This window comes from Danio rerio, chromosome 20 (genome assembly GCF_052040795.2).
Source record: "Danio rerio strain M-AB ecotype USA chromosome 20, GRCz13ab, whole genome shotgun sequence".
NCBI lineage: Eukaryota > Metazoa > Chordata > Actinopteri > Cypriniformes > Danionidae > Danio > Danio rerio.
In genome coordinates this window covers 32,382,501-32,410,193 of record NC_141040.1, presented here as the reverse complement: position 1 = coordinate 32,410,193, position 27,693 = coordinate 32,382,501, and the positions used below count along the sequence as shown (strand labels likewise).

Genomic DNA, 27,693 nt, shown 5'->3' with positions numbered 1-27,693 from the left:
CAGACTAATTCTTTTTCCGGCTCTAAACGCATATGATTAGCTTCTGCCAATGTGATGAAGACTTGAAATTAACGATACTACCTGCACAAATGTGCGCACGCGTGGATGAACGAATCACTCCCTGAGAGGACTCGTAGTTCCCGAGTCATATTGAAGATTTGTTTAAAATGAACGAATCGTTCATGAACGACCCATCACTAGTAGCAGACACCAAAATGCATGTGGTCATTTTGACCACTGTGCTAGTTCTAGGGTTGTCACAATACTGGAATTCGGTACCAATTGATAATGAAATTTAAAAAATGTCCAAATACCGCTGACATTTGAGCAGTACAGAGTTCTTTCTTAAACAATGTTGATTTGCCGTTATGTTCATGTGATCAACCAGAAATGACTGTGATTGGCTGTGAAGCTCATTAGTTCACCGAACTCACCGCCGTTTACTAAGTGTAAACACAGATACAGGGACATTGGACAGTTTTAAAGCCGCGATTTATCAGCTGATCGCTCGTATGTCAGCGTATAGACAAGCCAGCTGATCGACACGACTTTCAAACACGCTAGTGTCCCTGTATCTGTAGTTACACTCAGTAAAGATCGGTTAGTTCGGTGAACTAATGACATTCATGACCAATCACAGTAATTTCTGTTGAGCACGTAAACACAATAGCAAATCAGTGCTGTTTAACAACATGCTCAGTACCGCTCAAATGTCAGCGAGAAATTAACATTTTTAAAACTAGTATCAATTGGTACCGAATTCCAGTATCGTTACAACCCTACCTAGTTCTAGGTAGAAATAATCTTAGCTCTTTTGTGTTTTGTAATTTTAATTAAATAACAACGTTAGAAAGAAATATACACATATTAGTAAAAGTCAGGGAATTCTAGATGTGTGTGTTTTATTTTAACATAGTTATTATATTGAAAAAATTAATAACAATCAAAGTGACTGTTTCGATAGTTCTAATGTTAAGTTAAATTAGAGATTGTGCTACCTGGCCCCCGGTGTCGCTTCTCCATCCAGATGTAACAGTTGTTCTGCGCTACGCCTGTCTGAGAGTCCAGAAAGGGCATGCGGACGCTGCGCTCTGCACACAAGCGGGCATTGTAGCTGCGACAGTGCTCAATGGCCTCCCTGTAGAACTGGTCCCCGAGCCTGAGGAAGACACATTTGGTAAGGAATCCTGTTTTTTCATAGTCTAATTTATTAAAACCATATAATGATGGATCCTGAAAAACAAATTTTGAAAAGTGCCAGCTTCGACTACTAAGTACTAGTACCCAAAAGCGACAGTACATGTTAAGCTTTCACACATTAGTCAGACTATTGAGCCGTTTTAAAGACCCTGTTTTGTTGAGTAATACCACTGTACATCAATATGACTTCAAAGCAAGCTAGTGTTTTGCATATTAAGCCTCTGGGTCATGCTTTCTCTTCACATTTCAGTTTCCCACAGACTGTCTGAGAATTCTGCTGCACTTTTGGTTATATTAGAAATGCTTTCATTTTCATCCATGCGATTCCTTATAGGCACTGAAAAGGCATGAAGACGCAAATTCCATACTGCAAGACTGAAGAGACACTGGAGCTGAGCCAGCCTACACCGCTTCTCTCCCTGTTTCGATTAGATCACTCTTCTCTGGACCAGAGAATACACAGATATGTGAGGAATGCTGGGCTGGACAAAGAGGAGTTCTCCAACCCAGCACAGTGACACAAAGAGCCTCAGTGTTTGGAAGGAGCAGGAGAGAAAAAGAGCAGGCAGGTATGAAAAGCAAAAAGTTTGGGAGAGACAAATGAGACTGCCAACATTCGATAGGCTCCGAAGGAAGGTTTGGAAATCTTCAATCAAATGTATCTGGTTTTACATTTGGAAATGTTACTGTTCTGAAATGTGCATAAATAAGGACAAAAACAACTGGTTATAACCCTCATGTTGTTATAAACTCATATGACTTCCTTTCTTCTGTGCAAAACAAAAGAAGACATTTGGAAAAAACAACTTTCAGTGTCCACACAATGAAAGTCAATAGGGTTCAGTGTTGTTTTGGAATAGGGCTGTCACGATATCAGATTCACAACACGATTATCCTGGCTAAAATTCACAAAAACAATCATTGTGCTATCACCGGCAATCATCTTTAACTTTGCTTATTTTGTGTTTGCTTTTTAAGGCAGATGAATCAAACTGAAAACATGAGTGTAGGGAGACATACAGAGAGAGAGTTTGTAACAATGACTTACAAAAGAACTTATTGTTGATCAGCGTTTCCTGCAGACTAGGGTGTCTAACATCCTGTTTATTTTACATAATTCAAAAAACTCTCAGACTGCAAAGCTTTTTATTTGGTAGCGTCTCGCTTTTGTCTGTCACAGGGTTGAAAATTCCGCCAGAATGAACAGGAATGCCACACAAATTTAAGATGACGGGGCACAAAATGTCCCAACACAATTACACTAAACAATGACTACTTTTACATGGACATCAGTAATCGAATTGTTTGCCTTAATCTGAAAAAGACAATAATATGATTAAGGTGTTTACATAAGTTGCTTTTTGAATGTTCCTTTCATGATCCCGTTTTACAAGTTATAGCATATAATTCGATTAATGTCATTGTGTCACCACGCTATCCACATTCCTCTGGAGTTTCATGTAATTTTGGGTGTTTCATTTATCATTTTTTAACTTTAACTGCAGTTTGGCACTTTTGCTTTTATTTAGGAACATTTCTTTCATGCCCCCCTGACAAATAAAAGATTGAATGCGAGTATGAACTGCTGGAAGAGTGTTGTTTTAGTGGAATTTGATACCGCACAATGTATGGGGAAAAAACCTTCGCATTTCATGATGCAGGTGTCTGTGGTCTTTCGCTGACTTGGTAAGTGCACAGAATAGTGTCAAACAGTTGTGTTTGTATAGACTATCCTGTCGCAAAATGGGGCGAAAGTCCTACACAATGGTAATAGTTTGATTAAGGTGTTTACATGCCTGTACAGCCCTTCAATAATGTGACTAAAATCGGCACTCTACAACGTAATTTGATTCCTGTTTAGTTTGATTATGACCTTAATCGAGTTAAATGAATCAAATATCGCTGTTTACATGGTAGACTCTTAATCAGACTACTGTCTTAATTGTATTAAAACCGTATTATTGATGTCCATGTAAATGTATTCAATCTGGTGTTTTTAAAAGAGAAACCTCAAGCAAATTCATAACACAATTCCTGATCATTTTGTTCTTATAACTGTTATGCGTCAGTGTCAAACCTAGCTAAAATGTTGCTGTTTCCTAATTCCTATACTGTCACAAGTATTTAACCAAAGCTGTCAATTTGCCCAGTATGGATTTATATATCATTAGAAAAACATTTCTATTTCCTTTTTATATGGTAGGTAGGTGTCTGAAATGGAGAGCAGGGGCATGGTTTGTGTAACATATCAAATCCGGTTATTATGTGTCCAAAGTCTCTTCTGATACTCTTAGTCATTGGAATTAGTTTCTGGTTCAAACATAGAGCTCAAATGATTCAATATTGTCACTTGCCATTGTGTTGCATTAGAAAAAGAATTCAGTATTTTTAATCTTTCACCAAAAGTAGGGGTGTAACGATACACCAAAGGCACGGTTCGGTTCGGTTAACGGTTTTGGAGCCACGGTTCGGTTCGGTACGGTTCGGTTTCTGTTTGCTGTGGGGTTAGGGTTGATGTCATGTTAACAGCATTGATAAGGGACAATTCACTTAATAACAAGAACATCTTAACTTTTTTTTTATTAACTTTGTCATCGCATTTTTAATACAGTCAGGATACCCGAGTAAACAACTAGAATTAAATAGATACCTCCAATATAGACTAGTCATAAAAAAAATATTATCTTTAGTGCAGCCATCTTAACTAAGTAAACTAAAATTAAATAAATAACTGCAGTGTAGACTAGTGAAAGATCTTCTTCAAAAACACCATAATATCCACATTCTCCGATGAGAGGCTTGATCTCTGTGCAGACACAGACGCTCATTTTTGATTATATGGTTTCATTTAGATAGATAGGTTTCCGTTTAAATTAATGAAAAATATACATATAATGTGTTTGTAAAGTGTTTTTACATGACATATTCACCAGTAAAATACATTGCGGTTGTGTCTGAAACTAATGTTAGGGTTGTAGCCGGCTGTATGTTTGCCTCCCGATCTCTCTCTCCCGCTCCCTCTATGCCGGTCATTTATGTAGGTCCGCCTTCACGACAGCTGATGCCTGTCATTTCTGTAGGCCCGCCTTTTTGACAGCTGATTGGTCAGGAGACCGATCTATCATCATTTGGCGATGCAGCGCGGGAATGTATAAAGCATGTCAGGAAGAGCGGGAGAGAGAGCGCTTTTTCCTTTGATCTCGTTTTTCGTGTATTTTTCTGACATGATTATGATTTTCGTTGTTTTTGCTTAACTTTCGTTTGGGTAAAATTATTTTGCATTACTTTTGCCCACTTTAAGAAATTTTGTGAGGTTTGTACATTTTTATTTCAATTGATTTGTATATTATTTTTTAGCTCCGACAATATAGCTGTATCTCCTCAAGTTCAGTCTTAGTGTAAGGTGGATAGGGAAAATGTCATACGATTTCCATTTTGCAAACACGTAGAAAATGTATCGTTAAAGACATCAGGTAAGAGGTGAAGGTCATCTTTGTTTATTTTATTCAGTATAGGGAAGAATGCGTCGCACGGCGCTGAAGACCTTTTTTTCTTTTCATTAGTTTTTAGCGAGGTAAGGGGTTATTCATGAGTTAGAATTGTTTTGTTATATTTATTTCTTTTGTTTGTCTTCACTATCATCCCCTTGCTCGAGTTTAACTAATTTTTGTTTGATACTTTTGTTTGAATTTGTTACTTTATTATATTATTTTTATTAGTGTAAATATTTCTCTTTTTTTGTATATTTGGGCATTATTCTGGTTTTACTTTTGTACATTAAATCACTCTTGTTGGCAGTTCTGTTGCTTACACCCTCACATTGTGAAATTACCACACTTTTTAAATGTTTTTCCTTACAAGTAAGGCTTTGTCTACGACACAAATTCTATTCCTGTACTCAACTGGAAAATACAAAATGTTTCCACACAGATGACTTAAATGTGTCTTGGGGATCTGCAATCTCAGTACTATGTGAAGCAGCCATCCTGCGTCCAGTAGTAACGAGTGTGATGCTTACTCAAGTCACATGACATAACATGCACTAAAATAGTAACTTTAGAATATAATATTTAGAACAAATCCTCATCATTACTAAAACAATTTAATCAAATATGATAATAAAGATGTGTTTAAATTGGTTCAATTAGTTAGAGACAAGTGACGTCAACCTCAACAATGGGCAGCAGGGGGCGTGAGAGTACCGCGGTACGCCACAAGAGTTTCGCGATACGTATCGTGGTTGGTGTATCGCGATATTTCGGTTCGGTTTTTAATATCGTTACACCCCTAACCAAAAGCCATTTACTCACCCTCAAATTTCTATTAAACACAAAAGAGTATGTTTTGCAAAATTAGCAAATTTGCGTTTCTGTGTAAAGTTTGCATGTTTTCACTGCGTTCGCGTGGGTTTCCCTTCGGTTGTGAGTCACCTACCCTCAGCTGAATTGGGTAGGCTAAATTGTCCGTTGTGTGTGTGTGTGTGTGTGTGTGTGTGTGTGTGTGTGGATGTGTGTGTGTGTGTGTCTGGATAAGTTGGCAGTTCATTCCGTTGTGGTAACCCCAGATTAATAAAGGGACTAAGCTGACGAGAAAATGAATGAATGAATGAACAATAGCAATGGACATCCATAAAAAAAATAGTGCTTTTTTTTCCCAATATTCCTCAGAACAACTGAAACAGCTTTGGAACAAGTAGAGGGTAAATAAATGATGACAGAATTTAGCTTTTTTAGGATGAACTATCCCTTTAAAGCGTATAGAAACCCTTGTTATTAGCAACACTGGATACCGTTAAGTTAACTGCAGCCTGCAACTTGATGCACTTATTCCTCAATGTATTGTCAGTAGGCCTGTCATAATAATCAATATATCAACTTATCGCACAACACATGGAGGACATTACCTCAATCATTTTTGGTGATGCAATATATACACAACCTGATACATAAAGTTAACTCAAACAGTTTGAGGAAAACTGTTGCGGTAATCCATTTAAGTTTTGAAACAAAATGATTGGAATACTGTAAACTAAATGGCTGTATAAAGTGTCATATACACATATTATTTTTATTATAATTTTTAATTATAATAAAAAAAAGATAAATAAATTATAATTAATTTAATAAAATAATTTATTTTTATTAAATTTTAGAGTATTAGTAACTTTTCAATTTCAAGTTCAGTCAGCAATTCGCTATGAATTAAAAAAATGAGGTCCTAATAACTATATAGCTACAAAAATGGTTTTGTATTGTTTCTAGTATTAGAGTTAACACAAAAAAATGTAAGTCATTTATTCTTTTTCTTTTCAGCTTAGTCCCTTTCCCTGGGGTCGCCACAGCAGAATGAACCACCAACATTTCCAGCATATGTTTACGCAGCGGCTGCCCTTTCAGCCACAACCCATCACTGGGAACCACCCATACACTCTCATTCACACACATACACTATGAATAATTTTAGCTTGACCAATTCCCCTGTACCGCATGTGTTTGGACCTGTGGGGGAAACCAGAGCACCCAAGAGAACATGCAAAATCAGAAATGCCAACTGACCCAGCCGAGGCTCAAACTAGCGACCTTCTTGCTGTGAGTTGACATGCGCCACCACATTTCCTTAATATAATCCATTCATGAGTTACGATAACTTTTTTCATTGAGTCAAAGTAACCTTTTAAAAAATTAGTTATACTAACTTATTTCATATAGTGATTCCTACTTTTTACTCTGCACTTTTTTTAACCTTAACACTTTTCTTCTAATTATTAAATGGTTAAAATGACTTAAATTAAATTAAATATTCCTAAGATTAAAATATTAAGTGTTCTTTGGAAGAGTGTACTTGCATTGTGATGTTATTATATTGTCATTCTGGCATATAATGAGTGGAATAAAATGGTCTTAAAGTGACAATAATATTGTTTAATCGCAATATATTTTGGTGCAACATATCGTAAAACAACAAAAAAATATATCGTGACAGGCCAAATTGTCAGCAGCCACAGGTAATACATTTGTTTTGCCTGATTATGCTTTTCTGTCTCATAAAGTCTGCTGTTAACTTGCAAGTGTGCTATTGATGTGCTTTTTATACAAATCTACAAGCACCACAGTTTGAGCTAAACAATCTTAGCTAAATTAACAGCAAATTTTCATTTTTGTGGTGAGCAATCCCTTTTAGAACCTTAATTGTAATGCCTTAAATCTTACAAATCCCAGAAAGCGTCCAAATTAGGACTGGGCTGTTGAACAATATTATATCGAATTGCAATAAAATGTACATCAATAACAATAGCTACGTTTCCATCTAAAAATTCTAATTAACTTAATGTGCAAAACTGGATTATCGCATAAAAGACGTGCGAATAAAGCAACTTTTCCATCTAACGAGTAAAAGCGAACAAAATCATCACTTCCTGATTAACTGGCGGCAAATAACAACTGTAAAAATGGAATTTACTGAGGTAGGATAAGCTGCGTGAATCTTTTCTTCATTTAATAAATGGCTTGCGCCTCAGAAAAGGCAATCCTGACATGCAGTGAAAGCGCGGTGGCGTTTAAATGCGTCAGACACAGAATAAAAAGTTTATCCAACTCAGTTATGCGCAAATGTTTTTTCTGTGTATTTTTAAAAAATTATGCACATCTTGGCGTTTCCATGAACCGTTTTTTTTATGCGCATACAAATAGGTAGATGGAAACATAGCTATTGATAAGCTCTGGATGTTTTTACTCTATATTGATCTAAGAACCAATCACACAGCAGAAATGTACAACAATGGGAACCTACAAGTGTGTTGATATTAGATATGTACAGAACTTTCAGCCACCGAAAATTTATCGGTCGAAAATATGTTATGCCATTTAATAGACCCTTTCATTTTTGTGGCTTCAGTCATTGTTGGGGTACTCATTCAAATCTTGAAGCATAAACAACTTATATGAATATATATATATATATATATATATATATATATATATATATATATATATATACATATCATTCAATATGGAAAATAATTTTTGGGATTGCATTTTTGCCATATCGCTCCAAATTTCTTCTTTCCACCACTTTACTGCCCCTCCAGTGCTTCTTTCTTGGGCTTCCTGTGAGCATGATTTCCTTGTAATAATGAAATGCCTGTGCTATCAGCTGAGACTGCAGGAGTCATTATGTAAGTTGCAGTGACAGAAGCCCACATTAGAGCGCCCACGACCAGCACCAGAGCCACTATCACCATAATCATCAACATGCTCCGCTGGACTAAACGACCCTGATGGCTCTCGACTCAAGTTCCCTCTCAAGAGTCGATCTATAACTACTTTTCAGCACCTTAAACAAAACCATAACAGCCCCAAGAGATGACAAGTGCTTCTACCAATGAGCGGCTGATGATGATGGTTCCTATCAGCACCATCTTAAAGAAAGAGCTTTTGTGAGGACACCATGTTTCATACAGCCTCCCCCATTGAAAACCTCTACTATAAACATACCATGTGTCAGCGGCCTCCTGTATTACACTTGAGGCAAGGGCTCTGGTCAACAGACTGGAGCGGTTATGTAAACAGTTGGACTGGCATGTTGGAAGACACGTATTCTCTCTGCCACCACCTCCCCAGAGGAGCGAGTGTCTTGAATGTCGTTAAGATCTCCACTCGTTTAATGCCGATTCGTTACGGGCCATGAAGAGTAGAAGGGATGTTTATTGAGTCTCTTAGAGTATTTTGTTTTTGACCATTTTTAAAAGCATGAAGAAAGTGTAGATGTTTTACATGTATATGGTCAGGGAAGAGAAATGTGATTTAAATGTCATTTATTGAAATGGGTATTTATTTGAAGCTAGCCGTTTTACAATCTATGTGAGCTCTACACAAGCTTTGACATTGAAATGCTATAGAATAAACATTCAGTAAGGAGGGCACTGATGGGAATGCCAATTCATAGGTAAGCTTTAAAGGTGCCATAGAATAAAAATAACATATTGTGAGCCTTAAACAGGATTGTTTCCTATCTCATGTAAATCTGGTTAGTGTAAAAACAGGCTATCAGAAAAAACACGGACTCTGATGATCCACACAATATTATAAATATGTACTCCCCAGGCAGAGTTTGACTGACCCCAATGTTTGGGATCACAACAATTATATCTTTTTATACATCTCTTATTTTGAAAAAAAGAGAGAGAGGAATACTAAATGAACAGTTCTGTGAAACAGGCAGCCATGGGTCCATTTGTTAGCTCAACAGCACACAAAATGCAGGATTTATGAATTATACATTTATTCAGCACCACCCAGATAAAGCTTAAGGTTTGTTTGACTATGAATTATGTTAATGTAAATATTGTGAAATATGCCACAGATATGTTTAAAATGAGACAACAGACACATGACTGCTAAATGTATGCACCGTTTCCTATAACTCCACTCTTATTTTTTCTTGAGTGAAAGGACACCAGTAAACTTTATAAAACTCATCTGTTTATGCAGAGGTTGATGCCAGCATTTTCATAAATGTTCTAGTGGCATAAAGATAGCTCACTCACTTCTTCAAGCTATAAACATATCTACCATTTCAGGTAAAAATATTATTAATAATTGATATGGTCAAAATCAAGCTTTTAATGCTAAGGCTAATTTCTGTGCTTTTAAAAGAGCATATAAAACTATTTCTGGAAATTTCTTTGACGTACCTAGGCCAGATACGTACTATGTAGATATATAGAGGACAGTTTTACATATTGGTTCAATGCACTTGATTGTAGGGGTGTCAAAATAATTGCAGATACGAACAATTTGGTATCGCTTCAGTAATCTATTCTAACCGGCTATTATGTACTGATGTTATTTATCACATATGCATTATATGGCAGTAGCTTACTATGGCAAGGGAGGAGACCACGAGCAATTAAAACGCTCCAACTACTTAAAGGGCAGATAACTGTGCACAATTCACAGTTTGAGAGTTTGCTGGACAGTCTTTCACTGACAGAAAAGTACATCAGAACCCAGCTAGTAAAAAATGAAAGCTGTAAACTCTCTCTCTCACTCTCTGTGGCCCCTTTGACCGGCTGCAGTATTCGTGAGGTAACATTTTATCTCCTCTTTCAGCTGTTATAACAATAACATTACTTGTGGATTACTTGTCAAGTTTTCTCCACCACACCGCTGTCTATAACGAATCAGCTGATCGTCGCAGCTGTTTAACATCAGTGTCCGTGTCACAGTTTGCTGAACAGCATCAGAGCTGCACTGACCGTTAAAGCCAATCGCAGCCTATTCTGTTGAGCGTATGATCATTACTCACTCAACAACGCTCAAAAAGCAAACGGGATAATATTCACATTTGTTTAATTGCTAATTGCTCTAAATGCCTATGTTGTTTTGTGCATTTACTTTAGCTTTGTTTGATACATTCAAAAAGAGTGTTTTCTTTGAGCAGGTCAAATTAAAGATACAGTTTATATATCTGACTGCTTGTAGTAAAGGACAAAATTGTATTACAAATAATATATAAATATATTTATAAATGATAAGTTTAATACAAGAATTATGAATTATTACAAGAATTATTAGTGTTACTAAGTAAAATATCAATTTGAGATATTGAACTGACTCGAATTGTGAGAGCAATGTAGGTTCACACTTCTACTCAACTGTACCTTTAAATATATGGATGAATGAAAAAAATGTTGCATTTAAACAGGAAAAAAACAACACATTTTTTTAATTAGTATTATAATCATCATTAAATTATATTATCAATAAACAATATTTATTATTATATTTACATTTGGACAAAAATAAGTAATTGTGCTGAAAAAAGAGCTATCTTTTTATTTTATTAATAGCTATAATAACAACTACTTCTGTATTTGTTTGGAAATGTATTTGTATGTTTCATTTTATTTATGCTTGTTGATATGCTTGATAATGGGATCAAATAAAAGCTCGTTGTCGGAAAAAAAACTGCTGACTGAAGGCAGCAGAACATGTTTTCTCAGTTGGAGCAAAGAAAATTAGCTGCAGACTAAACATTTATTCAGTTTTTCACACATCCAATTCAGAAGCATTCGTAAACAATCTGTTTTTTTTTCTGTCAGCCTGTTTCAGCCTCTATGAAACCTCTAAATGAACCTTTTGCCCTGAGCCATGTGCTTTGTGCCTGGGCTGATCTTAGGAAATTAATACCTATTCTTTATTCAACAGAGCAGAGCAGTGGCTCATTCACAGTTCTGTGTGTAACTCCAAAACCAGAGGCCCCTTCACTTAGCCAAGCCAGCGTCTATATTCATATTACTTTAACAACAGAGGCGTCTCCTTTGTGTCTCAGAAGAACATAGCCACACTTCTTAAGGATGTAGAAGACGTCTTTCATATTCAAATGACCCTTTTAGTTTGATATAATCCGAGTGCTCTCTCTAAGGACAGGTGTCCATGAATAATCATCGGCATAGGTAGGCGTTGCTCAGAGAATTGTTGTTGGTTTTAAATACATATGCATACTGTTGTGATAATCAGTGCTGCATTTCAATTAGACACGTGCTTTTGTAAAGCGGTCCTCCAAATGTGATTACGCTTTCATTAGTTAAGAGGCCGGCACAGAGACATCTTGTCTCGAAGCACTTCCTAAGGAAGCTTTTCATCAGCGCAAGTAAACAAAATCTGCTTCAAATAAAATGCTGCATCAGATTCGACAAATAAATAAATAAATAAATAAATAATCAGAATGTTTCCTCATTTAAATCACCTACTCATTTGCATTCTCACTATAAATGCTTTATAAGTCCAGATAGACAACCTTTTTCTGAGCAATTTCAACTTGAAAGTCGCAAAGTGACTTGACAAATGCAAATTGTCAATGCTTTTTGTGTTCAATTGTTTTTATCTTTGAATATTGTGGTGCACACTTATTTGGGCTACATGATAATGGAAAAAATCTAACATTTCCATATTTTGTTTTGCCAAGATATATATTGCGATATGAATATTCACTAGATAATTTGAATAGCTCTATTTGGAAAAAATTTATGAATTCGACTGGGGACAATAAAGCCTTGTCTATGCAGTGCATCTGTTAGGTTTTACAGTGTGGTTTTCAGTCTAACAGTTTTCAAGTATGGCAATTGAACAATTGTCAAATGTAAAATAACAAAGTCATCAGTGAATAAACAATCAAAAAATAAATGCTATTTTTATCTTTTATTCATTCATTCATTCATTCATTCATTCATTTTCTTTTTGGCTTAGTCCCTTTTTAATCTGGGGTAATGCAAACTCCACACAGAAATGCCAACTGACCCAGCCAAGGCTCGAACCACCAGTGACCTTTCTGCTGTGAGACGAGAGCGCTACCCACTGCGCTACCTTGCTGCCCTTTTATCTTTTATTCTTTAATAAATAACCTAATCCTGTGATGTGACTTTTGCAAATACACACATTGCGATATCCAAGAAAACCAGCATGACTATTTTGCTTGGTTTTAGAGATGCAGGTTGGTGTTTAACAACATTCCTTGATGTCCTAAAAAGTCTTTGAGAGGAATCAGTTTGAAGAATCAGTTCTTCAGACGCTGGATTGAGTTTATGCTTTAACGTGTCAAAACGTGATGCCATGCGTTTTACGCGCTACACCACTGACACTGTTAAAGTCACTACAAAATTTTACACCTTTACATTGCACTATTTCTTTTTTAATCCACTCAGTGCAATGTTCAGACCCAACTGTGTTAACTGCATCAGTTAAACTCTCCCACTCTATTTTTTTCTTTTGTTGCTAATTCCGGAGGACAAAATTGCAAATAAAACAGTTTTTTTCCGGTCTACCTTCGAAAGCAGCACCTCCAATTCACATTCTGTTCAAAGTGTCTCTTTTTCCTGGCTTTTGCCATAGCTTTTTTGTTGGGTTTTGCCAAAGTAGAGTCATTAGCATATTCATACGGGGGAGGAGGCAGTGAGCAGTTTTGCGCTCGTGCATATTGCGCTCAGTATCACATTCATTAGGATGTACAAAGAGAATATGCGTGTGATTCGGCATACGCAGTGTTTCATACATCTGAATCTTTTACTGCGTACGGCACGCACATTTACAGCTTTGTGCATACGCAATGTTTTAGTATGATTTCAACGCAAGTCTTCATACATGAGGCCCCAGGTCCTTTGGCAATCCTTGCCCTCTGATAGCTGTTAGTAGGGCTGCACGATATTGGAAAAAATTGACATTGCGATATTTTTTTCCTCTGCGATATATATTGCGATATTTTATATATATATATATATATATATATATATATATATATATATATATATATATATATATATATATATATATATATATATACTTAAAACTAGGGCTGTGACGGTCACCATGACAACCGCGTCACCGCGGTGGTCATTGCCACCTCGGTTGTCCATTGCCACCGGCCGTAGTACTTGACGTCACGCACTTTAAAACACAAATTACTGTTATGTTGCCAAGTATTACATATCTGTTAGAATATAACATTAGGCGCGATTCAGCAAGTTCAAGTTCAACCATGAATCTTGTTAGAAAACGAACTCTTACATCTGGGAACATTTTGGATTCGTGCCGAACTAGAAAGGTGAACGAATCAATTTGGATTAAGCTTTTTGTATGGGGGTTTTAAGTAAAGTGTGTTTTAATATTCACTGCTGAGAGTCCAAACACCGAGGAGCAAATCCATCGATACGCAGATCCACGGGTCCCGAACCATGCAAGCTAGTGGCGATTGACGGCGAGGGAAAAAAAGCCATGTAGGCTTAATCAACTCCTGTCTTCTAAACGCAAAAGCCCAGCTCAGCCAGGCATGGCAGAGGCATTTGCAAAAATGGCCAGATACAAAAGAGAAAGTGATAAATGGAAGACATTGACGAGAAATTGAGCATAGGCTATTTGGTAACTAGAACGCGCCGCTCCGCAGCGTAGAGAAACCTGCGTTGCGAGAAATGCAGGCGGCGGAACAGGAGAAGCCCTCTCTCGCATGATTGTAAAAAAGTAGCCTGTCTGTGCATTTTCGCTACAAGCACACCGTCTGACAGTGTATTGCTGGAAACATTATAACCCCATTCTTCACTTAAACCGGACAAAGTCAACATGTTAGTTTTTCTGGCAAATAATTTAAAATATGACTACAAAAGGTGGAGAGAAACTACGCTGTTTTTTTAAACATCTGACTTATATTATTACTAGGTTAATATTTTCTTTTTACGTATAATTATTAATATTTATATTATTATTACACTGATTAGTAAAGTGCCATTTAGAATTTTTGTTAAGTTCTTAAAAATGTAACGTTTAATTGTTATTATTATACAGTTTCAAGCAGTTAAAGTAATGTAATATTTAACTACAATATTTATAAACAGTTTAGTGTTGTTTTATTAACGAAAGTTCAAAAATAAACATGTACGTTTATACGGATGTTTTATTTATTAATATTAAATTCGGTTATTCCTTAATTTTTACATAAAAGGTAAATTAACTTAAGTAGGCTACATTATTTGTTGATGTACGAGATCGAGGAACATTTGCCAGTAAATAATGTTCGCACCACTTAAAAAACAAAACAAATGAATAACTTGCGAAAAGGATGCAATAAAAATGCAAGCGCTTAATCATTCTTCACAATCGGATTCGTACGTGCAATAAGCCGAGGCTATATTGCGCCAACAAGAACAAGCCCTAAAACTAAGTCTAGAGAGAGAATTAATACTAGTTAATATTAATGATTATAAACACGAACTGCGTTGTATGATAAACGCATCACAATGATGTCGTGATCTTTGCTGAAGAACTGATATCGCCGTCTCCCCAGACAGGTTTTCATCTGCTTTTTTCCCCTTCTTCTGGATACAAAGTATCAGCGCCAGACCAGTGGTTTAAATTATATTTTACTCTCCTGATTTCTTTTCTTTTCATTAAAAATAAATAAATGTTTAAAGTTTTGTATTGCATAGCCTATATATTTTTAAAGATTATCATTCAGCCTACCTGCAGCGCATGAGGTTGTGTGCTGGGCAAATCCCCTTTACTCATGCTACCCATTTCATTTATGACACTGTAAACCTGACTTGGCAGGCTGATCATCTTTAAACTCAAAAGGTGTTTTTAACTTGAGACTGCATGCTTCTGCATAATGTGATGTTTCTTATTACAACTGTTAGCGGTGTCAAAATGAAAGCAAACATTAAAAAGGGTTTTGTTTTATCAATTGTATAGTTTAGTTTTAATAATAATGTATATAATAAATTATAATATTTATTATTGTGTAGACTACAGTGTCCAACAAAACAATTTTATTAGGTTACTCTAATAGACCAAATCCCTAACTGAAAAACGAATGTGAAAATGACAGGCAGTTGCGTCTTTGCTAAAATTAACGACAAATTTCTTTTGCTTTTTTCCCCTTTAGAGATTAAAAGAGCTGTATTTAAATAATTATTTCACTAAAACATGAATTGAATGCCCAGTTCTTTCCCGTGTGAGTTTAGTGCGCCTCCGCCGCGTCTGCGTTTTTAAGGTTACAGGTGCACCCTGACCTGACGCGGGGACCAGATCTCTGCACTATTGCTTTAATTTCTCAATTTTCATAACTGCATTGCATTTTCATATGGTAAAATATCAAAATTTATGTTCTGAAAGTAGTAGGAATGACGGGAGTGTTAGTAATTAATAACAGAAAGAACTTTCACTTTTGAGTGAACTTCTGTCACGTGTTATTTTAGTATGATAAAATAAACAAAAATAGTAATGCAGAAAAGTATTTTTCGCTCTGCCAAGCCTTCTCTGTTGCTGTATAGAGAAGCAGCCTGCTCAGTCTCCTTACCCCGGCCCCACCCCGCCCACCGACTCCTGAACGTCTCACTCACTCACTCACTCACTCACTCACGCGGGCATGCAGTGCGGTCTCATGAGGAAACGCAGCTTTTTGATATAATGTTTTTCTTGTTCCCAAATACAAATAATTTATCAAGTATTGTTTGAAATAAGTATTCCTAAAAACACGCTATTCCTGCTTTTCCGAATACCGTATTCCGGTTCGGCTCCACCCATAATATATATATAAATTTTTTTTTTTTTTTTTGCATTGCACCCTCCTGCGATGTGACTATCGCGGATGCGCACATCGCGATTTCGATGCTGAAACGATATATCGTGCAGCCCTAGCTGTTAGTACTTGCCACTGTCCTATCCATTAAAAGTAAAAAAAAAAAAAACAAGTGAAAATAATTATAAAAAAGAAGAAACTAGATAAGAGAAATTATCTTTATTGGCAAAACAAAACGATTCCCAAATGTTTGTATTCAGTACCGCACACCCATAGTCATACCCTAAGTGTTTTAATTTAGAAAGCTTTCACTCAAATATAGGTCACAATATAGGCAAGAAACTACTTTCTTTCTTTCTGACTCTAAAGATAAAGCGCTATTTTGAATTCTAATGTCAACCTGCTATGGCATCCTTGCCTAAAATAAATCCCATCGTGCCTAACACAGCAGCATTTGACTCAACGATTGGTGTTAATTTAAGGGGCGGGGCTTTCTGTTCTCAACGAGCAGTAGCATTCAGGAAAAGATTGACCTGCTACAGGCTCAGATAAAATCAACCTCTTCAAAACCTCTCACTTTACAGTAAACCCTCTTTCTAAATAGAATAAGCATTGTATGTGATCATATGGGTAATTTAAAACAGTCTGTGGTGCATCTGAGGATAAGGAGGTGCTGATATGAATAGGGATTTGCCCTCCACAGTGAGTAGTGAGAAAAGAGAGAGAAAGAGTGATCCATCACAGTCAGGCTGTTTTCTGTGTGTCTATGGGGAGATGAAGAGGCTGCAAACAGACCCTCTCTCTCTCTCTCTCCCTTTCTCTCTCTCTCTCTCTCTCTCTCACTCTCTCTCTCTCTCTCGCTCTCTCTCTCCGAACACCAGGGCACTGAGTACACCACATTCACTCATTACATGCCTGTTAATCCAATTGACCATTAATTACTGAGGCTACGTGCACCATACCAAAAAGCAATGATCATCTGGTAATGGAATTCAGGGATTTAACAATTCAGCAAATATTAGTACCATGCTGTATCAGTTATTTGTAGCAATTACCATAACCATGAATATACACTGTAAACATTTACAGTCAAAAAATTACAGTATTGTAAATTTACAGCCAAACATTTAAAGTACTAACATCTACACAACTTTGTATACAAAAACACAAACATGAGCAGGTGTGGATGAAAAAGTCATGACCAAAGTTCATCACAAACAACTTTTCCCATAATTTGATCACAGCATTTAATCATTTGATCAACCGGAACTTAATAAAGTGATATATTACATAAATAACTACTTTTATTTTACTATTGCAGTCATAGCAAAGTTGACTTTTCAGCAGTTATATCTCAGACTTTAGTGTCCTTTAAACAATCCTTATGTTGATTTGGTATTTAAATGTACATATTTTTATAATCAGTGTTGAAAATAGTTGTACTGTTTCAATTTTTGTAACTTTTTTTTACATTTCTTTTAGGATTCTGATCAATATGTTCATAAGAACAGTGAGAATTTTAATAATAAAATGCTTAACAGTTTAAATAATGTTCCCTTGATATATACAAGTATTATTTATTTTATTGCAACCTAGTACTGGGAAACATTCAAACACTCATTTACACATTATGGCCAATTTAGTTTATTCAAATCACCTATACACATATCTTTGGACTGTGGGGGGGAAACCGGAGCACCCAGAGAAAACCCACGCTAACATGGGAAGAACATGCAAACTCATACAGAAATGCCAACTGACCCAGCCCGGACTCGAACCAATGACTTTCTTGCTGTGAGGCGACAGTGTTAACCCCTGAGCCACTGTATCACCCTAATATTTAATGATTACTGTACATGACACAAAAATAATTCATTCTTATATTCACTCACATATTAATAATGCAACTATTTACAAGATGCCTATTCTGTGTATGCCTTTTCTCTTCTAACAGCTCACATTTAAGCTGTTCTCATCTCTCATTTTTAAGATTCATTATGAATCCATGCAATAATGAATGACTGTAATGCAAATGAAGTGAAAAAATCAGCTCTACTCTGAAGCTCTTCAGTCAGTCTTAAAGAGTTTGAAGCAAATCTAGGCTGTGCGGAAGCTAAACATAGGTGCCCCATCAGACTGCTGTGCTTTCATGATATCACTCACATTCTGAGAGAAACCCCTCAGTGCTGGATAAAGAAAGAGCCTTGAGCATGAGAGAAAGGCCAGAAGAGCTTCAACAACTCCTGGAGTGTGTGGTTATCAGGCTTGCTGGCAAACATTTATTTTAAAAATGCTAATGTAAGGGCCTGTTCTCAAATGGATCATTAAATGAGCTTGTAAAATATGCTTGCTTTCAGCTACTTGAGTATATAATTTTTAAAAATCATAGCATTTTGGCAGATTATAAACATATTTGTATTTTATAAACAAATGTTAAACTGTACATTGGAGTCTACACCACAAACCCCTGTTCCTGAACACACAAAGACCTCGGGCTCAATGGTGTATGTAGTGCAGTTTGTAATGCGAAATGCATCTAGACAGACGAAGACGGGGGGGAGGGGAACAGGCGACCACAAGCGCTTTAACCTAAACCCCACATATTCACCCCCTCACTGCCCCCACCTCTCGATTTATTTGAGACGAAACCAACACAAACCACCTGACCCTGCTCTCCAGACACTAATAAACACTGCTGAACACGGTATATTTGACTGCAAAAAAAAAAACACTTGTATTTTTAACAGTGGTGGGAAGTAATCTCATTCACAACGAACAAACAACCAGACAAAAACACATTATTTGCCTGGGCAACATAATAACATTTAGAGAAGAAGGGAAAGCGTAGCCACAGCATATAACACCTAGTAGCAGCTTATGAAATTACATAAATGCGATATATTATAATTATAAAATAACAGTTAGTTTATAACCAATGCATAAAAGTATATATATATATATATATATATATATATATATATATATATATATATATATATATATATATATATATATACATATACAGACACACATATATAAATATATATATAAACTTTTAATTGGTTGTTGATTAATCGAAAAGTAATCAAAATCGACACTTATGCTATAATGATGCTATAATCCATCAAATTTTTCCAGATCAATTACTTTTTCTACCGCGTGACCCTGATTTGTCAATGCTAATTTATACTTATTATATTATGATTTATACTTATTTATAAATTATTTTGATATTATAATTCTGACAAGCGCACGCATACGGTCCGGCGCAGCCTTTGCATACCCGCTCACGGCTGTGCTCGAATCGAATAGCAATCACAATTTGAAACGTTGCAATTAGCTAATCGCAAGAGGCTGCGATATGAATGTGTTGTTAAATTCCCCCCCCGCCCAGAGCAAATGTGTAACTGTCGTCAGTGTGTGATAGTCTTATTAGCCAATTGATTAAGCATACTTGCGTTCTCCCCAATCAGAATTGCGCAACCAAACTATGTTGAATGTCCACAAAAACAAACAAACAAGAAAGAAAACAAACAGAAAAGCATGGACAAGTGGGATGATGACCTTTGCTGCTTCAGAAGCATTGACAGATGAATTAATATAAAAGAAAAACAGGACATTGGTAATATGGGAATATTTTGGTTTCAAATTCACAGACACCGAACAAAAACAGGTAATTTGTGAGAACTGGTGAAAAAAAATAAATAAAGTTTCCACGAAGAAATACAACTAGTACCTAAAAAAGCACCACATGCGGCTATATGAGGAGTGTCTTGCTAAAAGGTCAACTGAAAGTATTGCCAGTGACACTCAATCTATTAGCAAGCCACAGCACAGTACAATTTCAGAGTTGTTTCAGCCATGTTAGTTTGCTTTGTTGTTTTTATAATAAGCTACACTATCTCCCTAATTTGAGTTCAACTTATTTACAGATAGTAAAGGTCGTTTTATTTGTGTTTACTATTTGCTTTAGAGAAAAATTTGTGTTTCATTTTTAAATATTTAAAAATAAGTTTGAATAAATGTTGGAGTAAGTTCATGTCTTTTCAGTTCCTTTTTAACAAACACTCACTGCATTTTACCAGTAAGAAGCTACAATACAGTTTATTGAGCTGAAGCTTAATTACAAAATTGAATCGCAGATCAAATCGAAATCGCAATATCTGTCAATAAAATCGCAATTTCATATTTTCCCCAAATCACACAGCCCATTATTACATTATTATTATTATTATTACTATTATTATTATTATTATTATTATTATTATTTACTGTTGTTGTTGTTGTTATTATTATTATTACAGAGCTAATAAGAGGGCAAAAACATTTTAAAAATATGTTGGGACAGGTGTGTATAGCTCCTTTTCCTGCTCTTGTTGACCCCCTGATGTCGTTTTGGTGGGACGGGAGGGGAGCTTTATGTGCCTGATCTGGAGCAGATGGGGCTCCGTCTCTTGCCCACTGACATCTCTGCGGCTAGTCATCAGAACAGATGGGTACTGAGGGATCCTGGGATATTGCTAATCTGCTCTACCACAGCATTTAGAGATGGTGCATCCCCCCTCAGTGTACACACTTACATAGACAAATCAGCTTGAGTTTGAATGGAGATGAATCACACGAGCAACTATGATTTAGACTGGTAAGAATCCAATCCTTTCATCCAACCATTTGCACCAGTTGCAGTCATATCTCACTTCTCAGAATATGACATGGCAAATAAAAAAACTTAGTAATTAATGTTAATTATAGTACAGCTAATACAGTATTAGCTTCTGTAGTCGTGCAATAAGTACAGTTAAAGTCAGAATTATTAAACCCCCTGAATTATTAGCCCATGTTTATTTTTTCCCCAATTTCTGTGTAATGGAGAGAAGATTTGAAACATAATAATCATAATAGTTTTAATAACTCATTTCTAATAACTGATTTATTTTATCCTTGCCATGATTACAGTAAATAATATTTGACTACATACTTTTCAAGACAATCATATACAGCTTAAAGTGATATTTAAAGGCTTAACTAGGTTAATTAGGTTAACTAGGCAGGTTAGGGTGATTAGACAAGTTATTGTTTATTGTCTATATATATATATATATATATATATATATATATATATATATATATATATATATATATATATAATTAATATTTTAGTCACAGAAAATCTTTAAAAATGGAAAGATAATAAATTTAAATTCATGCTAATCATAGCAAAAAAAAAAGACAAACTACAACATTTCAACAAAATTATGTATATTTTTTGTTTCTCTTGACTTTTGCTATTTTTGAAAAAGTTATTTAATATTTTTCCCAAACATGTAAGTTTGGGCTACAAATTTTTTAACCATTATCGTAAGTTATTTTGTTAGATAAGCTCCAGATTTGGCTTCAGTACTGACTAAACTAATGTATATGCACAAATATAGTATTGTAAAGATCCTATAGAAAATATTAACTTAAAGAAGAGATTTGTGGGGGGTGTACTCATATATGCTGAGCACTGTACATAAATAAATTATATTTAATATTTGTTTATTGTTCTTGTTCTAATTTCTTTCTCCAGATTTCTAAGATATTTAAAACACTAATTCCCAGAAGGTACTAATTCTTTCACCTTGGGACTTCTCAGCTAATAACCAAAAGGACAAACTCTTCTGACCTCTTAAACAAATGTAATGTAATAGAAGCAGGAATTCTGTCACATGGCAGAAAAATCAGCTCTGCACTTCAACAGCCAAACAAGAGAGAACAGGACAGCGAATTCCATTGTTATCCATCACTTATCTCTGGACTTACTGATCCTTATTATCCTGTTTTGTGTAACTATAATTCTTCTTTACAAATGCACGGCGTTTATTCAAACAACACGACGGAAATGTCAACGTACAGCAAATAATAAACAATAATGTTTATTATTACGCGTGTCTACAAAAAAAGAGCTGACAACTGAAAGCTATACGAATGCGCTAAAGAAAGTTACCCGGCGAATTCCTGTGAAGAAAATCCACATATTTAATATGTCGACCACAAAACTCGTTCTTTAACTTGTCACGATGTGTATGTGAGCGTTATCTGTCAAGCAGTTCTCCATAGGCCACGACGGGGGAATTATACGTTGCTTTCCTATAGGCATTTTTAGACATCAATGCAACCGAACCATGCAAACGTTTTACTTCACCAGCAAGCATTTTAATATTTAAAAGATTATTTTACGGTGCAAGTTGTTCAGCAAACAAACACATCGTGCTCGTGCAGTCATATGACAGCTCATCCCGGCAGATTTTATAAGGCTTTATCTGGCTGTCCTGCAAACAAGTCAACGGAGTCTGTAACGTTACACTCGCAAAGCATTGCATCCGAAATAATGCTGCACTAACACTGACCAACAGAGGCTGAATGCTGAGACACACGTTGCATATTTGCAGAACGAATGTCCGAACACAACGCTTCAAATGTATTTACATATGAACATATACATTACACACCCACACAAAGAGGAAATAGGTGGATTAAACAGTTATTCGTTTAGGACAGAATTTACTGATATACAAAATGCACCGCGTGTACAGTTTAATTTCAAGACACAATTTGCACCCACACTCTAAAACACGCGGAGTGCAACACATTTTCGAAAACAAGCGAAAATAATATTTATAATTACTTACGCTTTCAGCGGATTCTGAATGACAGTCGCCATTTTGCCACACTGTAACCCAATATTCCAAATCTGAGTTCTTTGGGATCCTTGTGAAAGAAAAACAGCCAATACGGACCTCAGTGTCCGGCGGTCTGGCCAATACAATACGGGGAATCAAAATCTGGGCGTGGCTTCCAAGAGCTGTCAAAATTATAAGAATTACATTATTATCTTTACTTAGAGTACTTGCATAGCAAATATAAACAAGAAATAAAGCAATGTTATTTTAGTAGATTTTTTAGATGCATCTCTGTAGCCTTTAGCCTTCACCTGTTTGTTTTAACTATGAACCAAATATTTATTTTAATTGCATTGTAGCTTTATCCATTATTGTGCTTCAATATAAAAAGCCCCATACACAATTGTAACCAATGAAATATATTTGAATATTAAACATATGAATAGAATATAAAATAGCATATAAGTCTATCACAATTATTGTTTATCAGATTATATTTTAAACGTTAATACCTAAACAACTCCAATTAAAAAAAACTTGTAAACATTAAAACATTTATTTATATTTTTATTAATTATTTTAGCTTTAAATGCTCAGAAAGTGATTGACAGCTCTTTGTTCAATCGGATAATTGTAATTTCACACAGTCTCATGGTTTGACCAATGAACAAAAAGGGGGCGGGAATTTCTGGTGTCGTGAGGAAGTAATATTTTCTAAACAGGAAGAGGTCACCACGACTGGCATCTCTTTCTGGTAAGTTTATAAAAACTCTCCATTTACACAATGTTATTACGGTTTATAAACCATTACGGTATTCTCGTATGCGGGTGTAACCTGTAACATAAACGAACGTGCCTCGTGAATGCTCGTAATAGTAGTTTTAGCGTGTTAGCTCCTGGTACAGCTCCATAACAAATCAGTGTTTTGTTTTTTGTTTGTTTGCTTGTTTTTCTGTGGACAGTTTGTTAACGTTAAGTCACACAATACGTTTAGGTTTAGTTTTATATATTCAAAAACTAAAAAAATTGAACACACAGTGTCCTCTTTATTTGAATATAATGACAATAATGTTTTAGCAGATACACTGGCATGGCTGCTGACAAGCAGAAATGAAGCGTGGAAACTGGCGAGCACGGGGCCGCGACCGTCACCGACAGCAAAACCAGTCCCAGTGGCGGAGGAGACCCCGGTCAGACCACGACGAGCAGGAATACGGGTAACTATCGTCCTATCCTCAAAATCTACTTACCCTCATCTCGTTTCAAACCTGTTTGACTTTTTCTGTGGAACACAAAAGGAGATGTCAAGAATGACAATGAGGTTGTTCTGTAATGTTTGTGTTGTGTTCATTGTTTGGGCAAAATATACAATCAGAGTGAATGGTGAGTTATGCTGTCATATACTGCCTAACATCTCATTTTGTGTTCCAAAGAAGAAAGACATACAGGTGTGAAACAACAATATGAGTGAACTAATCTTTTAACACGTGTGCTGCATTACAAAACAATGTTCATACTTTAGTATTGAGTACACAGAGACAGCAGTTTTGCCTAATTTTACTCCGGCATGTGTAACTGGAAATAGATTTTAGGCTCAGAGATGAGATGTCCCACTTGTCCCAAAATCTAAAAAGGAGACCTCTGTGGCTGGAAGTTAACAAGAATTATATATGTTGTTACAATAATGCAATTACCGTACAGCAATTACTGTTTTACATTACTGTGAGAGTTGAGTTCAGGGTAGGGGTAGATGTTAATAAAATACAGTTTAATGGGTAATTTAATAAATATTATGAATAATACGCTGTATAAATTTTACATCTTTGTGTGAGTTGGGTTTAGGGTAGGGGTAGATGTTAATAAAATTAAATTTAATGGGTTATTTAATAAATAATATGACTAATTCTCTGTATAATTACTGTTTGTATATAACTGTGAGGGTTGGGGTAGGAGTAGATATTAATGAAATACAACTTATGGATAGTTTAGTAAATAATATACATAATTCTCTTTAACTTGCGGCTGCATTTGTAATCGTTCTTGCAACAACTGTCCCATTCTGTGTCTTTATTATGATTAAATTACAATCACTTAATCAATAGTGATTGTAAATGCCTGAAAGCATATTAAATGTAAATGAAGTGCCTTTAGTGTTTTATGTAACTGTAGATTAAAAGAACTGACATTCAGACTGATTTTATTATTGAACTTTACCTTGAAATAAATGTATGTATGTATGTGTGTGTGTGTGCGTGTCTGTGTGTGTGTGTGTATATATATATATATATATATATATATATATATATATATACACACACACACACACACACACACACACACACACACACACACAGTTGAAGTCAGAATTATTAGCTCCTGTGAATTATTAACGCCCGTTTATTTTTTTCCCCAATTTCTGGTTAATGGAGGGAATATTGTTTCAGCACATTTCTAAGCATAATAGTTTTAAAAACTTATTTCTAATTACTGATTTATTTTATCTTTGTCATGATGACAGTAAATAATATTTAACTTGATATTTTTCAAGACACTTCTATACAGCTTAAAGTGACATTTAAAGGCTCAACTAGGTTAACTAGGCAGGTTAGGGTAATTAGACAAGTTATTGTATAATGATGGTTTGTTTTGTAGACTATCGAAAAAAAAGGGGCTTTAAAGTTTAAAGGGGCTAAAATTTTTGTCCCAAAAATGTTTTTTTTTTCAAATTCAAAACTGTTTGTATTCTAGCCGAAATAAAACACATAAAAATTTCTCCACAAGAAAAAATATTATCAGACATACTGTGAAAATTTCCTTGCTCTGTTAAAAATCATTTGGGAAATATTTAAAAAAGAAAATAAATCAAAATGGGGCTAATAATTCTGGCTTCAACTGTATATATATATATATATATATATATATATATATATATATATATGAAGTTGAGATTTAAAACACTTTTCTTGGTATATACAATTAAGTGATGGAGGTTATATTCAAAGTCTTAATGTTTTTTTTCTAATAATGGACGTTTGTCTGAATATGAAGCTTATTAGAGGTCGTTCAGTCTAAAGGGATCAAGACATCATTTTAAAATCAAATATTTAAAAAAATGGTTCTGCAAAATTAATTCAATAGTCTCTGTCACTACCCAGTGTGTTTCTTCACTAAAGTAAGTTTGTATTAAATATTTGTTAATTGTAGCTTTTTGATGGTGGCTGCTAGTATGATTTACCCATTTAAAATTTGCAGTGAATACTTTTCTGAAATTGTATTATTAAGCTAGTCCATTGTGCCAATATAAAACTAACTTTACCTCAATTTAATGATATGTGATATGAAAGATGTTGCCAATTTATAAAGATTTAAAACAACACTGATGTGCTCTGACTTTAATCTTTACATGTTGTCTATTGACATGTCATCCGATACTTCTTGTTTTAAATGAGCCTGACTGAAATGATTCTTACAACCCCCCTCATTTTTTAATCAGCCTTCATGTAGTGAGTTTTTTTTTTTTCTAGGTCTGACAGGACAGCAAGTGATGCAGGTTCGTCCTCTGCATCCTCATCAGCACCCTCGTCTGCACCAGGTAAACTTATGCTTTGCTTTAACCCTTTGGAGATTTTATTGTCAGTCAAAAATCATGAAAGTAACCATTATCACTTACAGAGTTGCCTGGCTTCTACTTCGACCCAGAGAAAAACCGCTACTTCCGTTTGTTGCCTGGACACAACAACTGTAACCCATTGACAAAAGAGGGGCTCCAGAAAAAGGAAGAGGAGAAAAAGAGATCAGCACTGCTAGCAGAGGATGATGGTCCTAAGAAGGTGAATTGGAGAAGTACTTGGATATGTCCTCTAACTATATGCAGTGTATATGTATATATATCTAAAAAAAAGAGTCGACTCATAGTGGTTAGAATGAATCGTCTTCATAACGAGTCTTTAGCCGTTTAGGCGTGAAGTGACTACGAAACATAATTGTTGTGGGCGCAAACCCGGGAAAATTTAAACCTGCGCCCCGCCCACTAGCACGGCAGCGAAGGCAAGCAGATCCTGAAGTCATGAGTCAAGCTGTGCTTACCTTGATATTATTGGAAGACTTGTGAGAATGGGCAGACAATACACGGGGTGCGTGCAAAATAGGGCCAGTTTATTAGGCACAAAGGCAGCCTGCTACACGCTGAGGAGGAGCGCTGGTGAGCATTACAACCCCCTGGCTGGGGATGGGATCTTTGGGCAAAGCAGAGTACAGGTAAGCCCCGGGAACACATAACACTTCACGCAAGAGGTGCCACAGCAATAATTGCAAATAGATATGATCTAAGTTACAGCTGAGAAGGGAGAAAAGCTTGGTCACAGAAATCACGCTCAGTAAATGATGTGCACGCTATCGGTTTTATTTTCTCTGCTAAGTGCGGTTCATACTTCCCATGCTGGGGGTTATGACAGTCACGGGGTTATCGCGTGGGCCCGTCCACCGGGGGCTTGACAAACCACGCTGGGCATTTGTCTAGCACTGGGCATTTGTCTAGCGCTAAACGCTGTCAACCAATCGCAACAGGCTGTCATCGGTCCAATCAGAGCAGATTAGCTTTGCGCTAAGGAGGGGTTTGGTAACAAATGAATCGCTGAACGATTCATATAGGAGTCGCTAGGAAAATTGGGTAAAAATAAATGCATATTATAAGACCATGAAAGTGGGTATACTTTACTATGCATATCAGTATGTTGTTGGAGAACCATATAACCGAAATATGACC

At 35.8% G+C, this 27,693-nt stretch overlaps 3 protein-coding genes and 1 long non-coding RNA gene across 8 annotated transcripts in view; 2 read left to right on the top strand and 2 right to left on the bottom strand.

The window, feature by feature from the left end:
• dpf3 (double PHD fingers 3) overlaps nucleotides 1–22,982 on the bottom strand; it is a 74,113-nt gene extending 51,131 nt beyond the window's left edge. For 3 of the 4 annotated variants that reach the window (XM_087297411.1, XM_087297412.1, XM_087297413.1), the window contains exons 1-2: nucleotides 22,938–22,982; nucleotides 999–1,159 (exon numbers count right to left, since the gene is read on the bottom strand). In XM_087297411.1, the coding sequence (XP_087153537.1) occupies nucleotides 999–1,159; nucleotides 22,938–22,969 (193 nt within the window). In that variant the 5' untranslated portion in view covers nucleotides 22,970–22,982. The remainder of the gene's footprint in view (nucleotides 1–998; nucleotides 1,160–22,937) is intronic. The other variant, NM_001111169.1, reaches the window with a different exon arrangement.
• The window catches only part of LOC147839360 (uncharacterized), a 963,858-nt gene that overhangs the window by 899,880 nt on the left and 36,285 nt on the right, over nucleotides 1–27,693 (bottom strand). The window lies entirely within an intron of this gene.
• On the top strand, nucleotides 1,049–8,092 carry LOC141379282 (uncharacterized). Its single transcript, XR_015518506.1, has 3 exons — nucleotides 1,049–1,177; nucleotides 1,535–1,769; nucleotides 6,513–8,092. It is a non-coding gene; the product is annotated as an uncharacterized LOC141379282 (long non-coding RNA).
• wdr21 (WD repeat domain 21) overlaps nucleotides 23,625–27,693 on the top strand; it is a 14,812-nt gene continuing 10,743 nt past the window's right edge. The window contains exons 1-4 of one of the 2 annotated variants that reach the window (XM_087296472.1): nucleotides 23,625–23,682; nucleotides 24,006–24,145; nucleotides 26,453–26,520; nucleotides 26,601–26,758. In XM_087296472.1, coding sequence (XP_087152598.1) covers nucleotides 24,039–24,145; nucleotides 26,453–26,520; nucleotides 26,601–26,758 — 333 coding nt within the window. In that variant the 5' untranslated portion in view covers nucleotides 23,625–23,682; nucleotides 24,006–24,038. 2 annotated transcript variants of the gene reach the window in all.